This window comes from Andrographis paniculata, unplaced genomic scaffold (assembly GCF_009805555.1).
Source record: "Andrographis paniculata isolate CXL003 unplaced genomic scaffold, ASM980555v1 Contig60END, whole genome shotgun sequence".
Classification (NCBI taxonomy): domain Eukaryota; kingdom Viridiplantae; phylum Streptophyta; class Magnoliopsida; order Lamiales; family Acanthaceae; genus Andrographis; species Andrographis paniculata.
Genome location: NW_026137596.1, coordinates 4,054,351 through 4,061,583, shown reverse-complemented (window position 1 = coordinate 4,061,583; position 7,233 = coordinate 4,054,351). Strand labels below are relative to the sequence as shown.

General features: G+C 30.2%; 1 protein-coding gene and 1 non-coding gene across 5 annotated transcripts; one reads left to right on the top strand and one right to left on the bottom strand.

Annotated features, from left to right (window-relative positions):
• Positions 1–2,221: 2,221 nt before the first annotated feature.
• On the bottom strand, positions 2,222–5,402 carry LOC127259245 (uncharacterized). 4 transcript variants are annotated; one of them, XM_051286435.1, is made up of 2 exons: positions 5,313–5,402; positions 2,222–4,268 (listed from the first exon to the last, which is right to left on the bottom strand). In XM_051286435.1, exon 2 carries the CDS (start codon positions 3,239–3,241, stop codon positions 2,444–2,446), a length of 798 nt encoding a protein of 265 aa, XP_051142392.1. In that variant the 5' UTR covers positions 3,242–4,268; positions 5,313–5,402; the 3' UTR covers positions 2,222–2,443. The 4 variants fall into 4 exon arrangements, with proteins under 4 accessions (XP_051142392.1, XP_051142390.1, XP_051142393.1 ...); XM_051286433.1 differs by having other exon boundaries at positions 5,277–5,392; XM_051286436.1 differs by having other exon boundaries at positions 2,222–4,277; positions 5,277–5,380.
• Positions 5,403–5,484: 82 nt separating this feature from the next.
• On the top strand, positions 5,485–5,556 carry TRNAE-UUC (transfer RNA glutamic acid (anticodon UUC)). Its single transcript has one exon. It is a non-coding gene; the product is annotated as a tRNA-Glu (tRNA).
• Positions 5,557–7,233: the final 1,677 nt, after the last annotated feature.

Below are 7,233 nucleotides of genomic sequence, written 5' to 3'. Positions count from 1 at the left end.
CTTTTAGCTGTTTGACTAGTCAAAATGCTAATTTAGGTGTTTGGTAAATTAGCTTTTTGAAAGAGCTTTTTGGACCCGAAAAGCTCATCTACCCAGCATTTTGAAAGAATTTTTTCATTTTAATTTTGGTTATTCCTTATTTACCCTTAAAACTTAATTATTTATTTTTTACATATAAATATATTTTTATAGTAGTATTTATTAATTATTTTTAATATATTTAATTTATTAAATTATATTTTTATTTTTTTTTTGTAAATTTAAAATAATTACTATTATTAATTATTAGATATAAATTATTTTATTTGTAAAATATATAATTTAAAACTAAATTAAATAGAAAAAACAAAGATTATTAATTTATTTATATATATATTATAATAATAATTAACATAATAAAAATATATATACGAAAGATTTATTATTTTATATTTTACATAATTTTAATAAAAAATTATTATTTTTTAGTAAAAATAATTTTCTCGAATCTAAATAATAAAAATAAATATAAATGTTTTATAATATTTTTATAATTTTCAATAATTAATAACAAAAATTCTCATGAATTTCAAACCAAAATAAACAAAATTAAATATTTTAAAAAATAACATATCAATGTCTATAATAGTCATTTTATATATAAACAGCTAATGTCAAACAGTTATTTTACCAAATAGTTTAATATAAACCTCTAATTGAATCAACTAGTCAAACCAACTAATTGAATCAGCTAACAGTTAAAAGCCGCTAATTGCCAAACGTACCCTAAGTGTATTGTATTTTGTTTTTGCTAAAATTAATAATAGTTTGTATTGTGTGGACTATTATCATATGTTGTCTGTTTTTATATTATATTTGTATTATATTAATATAAAATTTATATTATTAATTCATATTTTATATATTGTCATATGTATTATGCGGATTGTTCTGCATCTATTTCAATGACTGTTAATTTACACTACACAAATATAATTCTACTACAAATAAACCCATATGGTTAAAATAGCTTTTTTGTTTTTTTTTTTGTTTTGTTTTTATATATATATATATATATACAAATTACTTATTTATTGGTATATCAAAAAACTTTATACCATAGTTTTATATTGATATTTTTGGTCCGGCATACACTATTAGGTGAAATTTACAACATATCGTACCTTCTGATCCATAGCTAAGATAAAAAAGGAAAAAATAAGATTGTTGGTAGTATTTAGTTTTAATTAATTATTAAAATAAACAAGACAAATTTAATTTATAATTAATTAGCAAAATTAAATTAAACAGAATTAAACAAATAATTTTTATTCAATTTAATAATAATAAAAGTTATTTTGCTAAATATTTTTATTTATCAATATAAATATAAAAAATATGTGTACATTTGAAAAATAAGGATATGTAAATTTTTACATTATATATATATAAAAACTTATAACACCTAGTGGCGATTCCCTTCGTTATGTCGATTATATTGTTGATTATATTGTTGATAACACGTAACGGAAAAAAAGAAATGACAAATAGAGTTAAGAAAAGATTCAAGACCATCCGCATGGGGGAATTATCTATTTAAGAAAAACTTTCTTTTCTACTTGACAGAAAATATGATATTATTAAATATATTAAAAAAATAAAAAAGTGATTTGAGTGACCGGAAATAGAGAGAAATTTAACAAAATTTTTTCGCTTTTTGTTTTGTATTTATTTATAACAATTTTATTTATTTTTTATTTTTTATGTTTTTGTATGTTATAAAATTGAATTATCTACAAATTATATATATTGATATAGTATTTTTTTTTTATTAAATTTATTTTATAAAATAAATTATGTTGAAATAAAAATAAATACTCCATCAATCCGGCTAGTCTGATTTACCTGTATTATAAGACAATGGTCATTTATATCATTATGTAGCAAGTTGGACGAACATTGACAATCATTATAACAAACTCAATTGATTAACGAACAAACCCAAATTTTGTTCACGAATATTCTTCAAAATAACATATTTATTATAAATATTATATATACATAAAAAATTATAAGTTATAAATAAATAAAATAATTTTATATTTCCACTTTAATTTAGATATAAATTCTAAAAAGTTAAACAAAATGAGCTTAATTGAACCAAATGCAAATACAAGGTCAAACAATAAAAATTCTTAACGAGTCAAACTCAAACGCTTAACAAATAAACACAAACCTTGTTTGCAAATATTAGTGAAAGAACACAAACTCATGTTTGATCTAAAGCTAGTACATTTCCAGAAAGATGAAAGATCATTTGAATAGAATGAATAGCTAGGCAGTGTAAAATCAGATGAGCATACAGTATAACCAGCAACTATTAACCAAAACTCATTGTGAAATTACAACACATTCAAGGAGAAGCAAGTATTGAACTCTGTTTCAAGTAATCGATATCTAAAAATCAAAAATCAATACCCGAAAAAACCAGAACACGACCGAGTTCGTAAATAGCCTTTGTGTTCCTACCCATGCACAACGTCGGGACACCAAAGGCATCTCGGGTACCCCTCGACCCATCCTCCTCGATCACCTTAAACACTTTCACTGCCGAGAGCACACAAGATTTAGTATTATCGTGTAATATAGGGATTTCGAAGGTTACCTTGCCTTGAGTGATGATCATCGTCCCGGCATTTTGGATTGTTACCATCTCTATTCCCTTGAAGAATTCCATTCCCAACACCATCTTATGGTCGTTCATCAGGATGACAGTTAAGTTCACCTCGCCGCGCCAATCCGCAAGTTGCATTGGTACTCGCTTGGCCACGCCGACGATCGGCTTTGGTTCTGCGTCCACCGCCTTGAACCATCCGGCCTCCTTCGTCACCTTTATGCCCAACCGAGCCGCCTCGTCCTCGGCTAATAAATTGTTGGTTGTCCCCGTGACGATCATGGCATTGTTGACTCCCCCGTTCACCTTTGCCTTGACGTACATAAGACCACCCTCGGTCTTCTTCTTTCTCGATGAAACATCCGTCGCTTCATTTGCTTTCAAGGGATCGAGGAATTGCGTTGAATCCATTTGCTCCTCCTCAGCTACCTCATTCTTGTGCGGGCATTTCCGAACAAAGTGTGGACCACCACACCAAAAGCAACCCTCGTTCTTAGGCCCGACATTGTTCGACTTCGCCTTACATTTAACGGTTTGTTTGTTCTCCGTCTTGTTGGGTTTTTCTCCCCCGCCATTCTTCTCGACCATTTTTTTTATTTCTTTTGGATGTGAAATCCTTTCGGAACTCGTCAACGTCCTCCACAACCGCAATTGCTTCGGACAAGTTCTGGACTTCCATTCGTTCCACCTCGAGCGCCACCCATGATTGCAATCCGTCCAAAAAAGTAGAACAATTGATCTTTTTCGTGCATATCGGGAAGCTCGAGCATAAGTGATGTAAACTCGGTGATATACTCTTTAATGCTCCCTGACTGTGTTAGGCCATACAATTTCTTCATGGCCATCGCTTTGGCATTCTCCGGGTAGAATTCTCGCTTCAAATCCGCCTTAAATGCATCCCACGTATCTATCCGAGCCGTCCCTGTACAATGTCATTGTGGCGCCTTCTCCACCATAATGCGGCATAGTCCGACAAATACAAGACTGCCATCTTGATCTTTGTCATCATCGTTTAATACTCCTACAAGATCCAAATAGGTTTCGAGCGACCAAAAGAAATTATCGATTTCCTTGGCGACATGCTTACCCGAATATTTTGGAAGTTCTGGTGCCAGATTGCACAACGTCTCCCGTACCATGGCACCACCCGTCACGGCCTCCTTGCATAATGCACAATCCTTCTCGACACGGTCCAATCGCAATGCCATTTCATCCCTTAACTTGGCTCTCTCTCCAAAAAATATAGCCTTCAACTCGTTAAGTGCCGTCAACATGTTGTTCTCGACCTCGCCCATGTCCTCCTCGAGGGTGTCCAATTTCTCTATGGACTCCCCGACCGCAATCTCGAGCTTGGCCACCCGACCGTCCAAGCTATTGAGTGGATCACGAAACTCTCCCTTTGATCCCCACTTGTCCTTGAATTTATCATTCTCACATTTTTTTTTCCCATTGTGCACGCTCTTGTGGATATCTCCCGACATTCTCAAGGCTTGCCAAGATCGTTGCTCTGATACCACACGTCACGGACTAGCTTCTATCCGTCAAATTAAATGTGTATCCCTTAGCAACTCACTTTTTCGATTACTAAGGCAAACTTCCCGACTTGGCTAAGCACCTACAAAAGCTAAAGGCCTTTTACAAAGAGAAAAAATGTGTAGCTAATGATTGTATTAATGCTTGGATGATCACAAAGGAGGTGAAGGTCTTTTATAGGCCAAGGACTCTATACAACTTTCAAGAATGAACAACTATCTACATGATTCTATAGTCTTTCGAAAAGTTCCGGAAAGTTCCGTAGTATTCCATCATGTATTGGAAGAATCCAGAACATTCTCGAGTCTAAAACCTTCCACCAAGTTTGAGTAAAGTCTCCACATACCGAAAGATTCTAAATATAACTAAACCAGCATCTCGAGACCGTTCCCCAGCATCCGCCGTGACAACACTCTAAATAAAATTGTCTTTCATTAATTATTTTCATGCTATATTTTAAAATCAAAACACTTTTGTTCTTTTACATTTTTCGTTCTTAATAAAAAATAATTTGCTTCTAAATTATTTAAAATATAATAAAAAATAAATATCCATAGCATTTTCTCAACTCTCAAAATATTTTCACAATATCCTGGAATTAACAACACAAATCACACAAAATAAAAAAATCATTGGAAGAACACAGCCAATAGACACCACACAACAAACACAGCCTTTTTAATTCCCGGTATCAATGGATGCACATGATAGAACAATACAGAATTCAACAAAATGCAAGCCGATGGAAAAGTAAAATCAAACAAATTAATAGAAAAAACTCCCAAATCAAATTGTGATGATGATAATACAGACCAAACTGTATCTCTAATGCCATTAAGTGTTATAGAAAAGATCCAACAGCTTTGCCCTAATTTCAACCTCACAAACATATGCAAGCATTCTCCCAAACAAGAAACGAGAAAGAACACATCAGAATTTGCACATAGAATTTCAAAATAATTCAGAAATCACACCAAGATCTAATTCCGAGAATCAATCCACCGCACAAACATTTCAGAAAAAAAAAAAAAAAAACATTACCTAGAAATTTCACACCATACACTAAACAATCGAAGAGATAGTGCCGTACCGAGAGCGAAACGAAAATCACCAACAAATCACGCACCTACTGGTTATTATCTTCCTTGCGCAACACAATCGTCACCGCGGAAACCAGAACCGCAATCTATTACGTATTGCAAAATCTCTTCCCGCGCACACACAAACCCTAAATCCAAAACTTAAGATTCTGCTTTCATTTAGGTTTTATAACTGTTTGAATCTAAAATCATCAACAATCCGTTGTCGTCCAGCGGTTAGGATATCTGGCTTTCACCCAGGAGACCCGGGTTCGATTCCCGGCAACGGAACTTTTTGGGTTTTGGGCTTCGTCTTCTCGTGGGCTTGGCCCATTTCATTAGATAACGTAGAAGAAGAAAAGGATTTGTGAAAGTACTATGTTACCCTTATCATGTATGCTTTTTATATATGATGTGAGAATGGTTGGGTTTGTTTGAAATACACTAATTCATCCCATTTTTTCCCTCCAAAAATATCAAATCAAATATTTATATTTTATTTTTTATATTATACTAAAAATCAATTTTACATTCAAAACATCACATCAACACCTATTTATATCATATCATATAACTATTCAAATTCAAAATTTTTACTATTCAAATTCCAACTCAAAATTCAAACTCCCAAACAAACACATAGAAGATTCGGTACCTATAATGCATTACATGGATATATATATATATATTTATAAATTTATCTAGTTAATTTATGGTTGAATAATGGCCGTTTGGTTTGATTTTTTAAAAGAATACAAGTTAAAAGTAAAATTTCAGACCAAATAATAATAATAATAATAATAAAATCAATTTTAAAAATATTATTGATATATTAATTAAATACTGTTGAACTATATATATTACACTCTTTGTCATCCAAAATTATGCCTACATGATTTTGCATGAATTTTAATAAAAATAGATAAAATCAATTATCTTTTTCTTTTATATTAAAAAATATAAAAGTAATATTTTAACTAAAAAAAAGTAATAAGATTTTTCTCTGACAAAAAATGTATATAAATTTAAATGAAATAATATAATGCTGGATGGTATTAATGAATAAGTTGATTATTGATATTAAAAGGCACTATTTCAAAATTTTTTGGCACTATTATTTGAAAAACTATTTCATCAAATATATATTTCTTCTCATAAAATATTCATTAAATATAATTCTTTTAACATTTCTTCTGTTTTTCTTTTTTAAAAAATAAATCAGAGCCTTAGTTAGGAATAAGTTTAAGTTTACATATATATATTTTAAACATTTTAACTTTATTTATCTAACTATTTAAAAGAAAAAAAACATTATTAATTTAAAATTTTATATAAAAGATATTAAATTAAACACTTAATATATATCCATCACAGTAAGTTTTTACTATTTTCAAAACTCTTAAAAACAAGTTTGAATTTTAATAGTAAATATTTTGAATTGAAATAATTATTTAATGCGATATAAATATCGATTGATGTGATATTTTGTAATAATAACTGTGTAACTGGCATGTATATACAAGAGAATAGGGAGAGAAAGACTTATTACCAAAAAAACGAGGTTTGGTGTGGATTAGTTGTTTGTTTGATGTCAAAGTTTGTTAAATAATTTCTTGGGTTTGTTTGCTGTTTGTTAGTTTAGGTGTTTCCATCACATTACCCATTGCTTCTTTCATTCAACAAACCACTCTTTAGAGTTTGTTGACTCCTGCCCTTATTTCTCTTTTGATATTATGTGATAACCCTCAATAATAATAATAATAATAATAATAATAATATTCACAAAACTTCTATCTCTTAACAAATTATTTATTTTTCAACAAAACAAAGTAAAATCCGAAAATATTATCGAATTTGAGTAAAAATTTATTTGTAGAACAAAGTAGTAAATACATGAAAATAAAGGGTGACCCCTAATAGGAAATTCACAATTAATTTTTGTCTGATTGAAGATTCCTTTTCTGAACT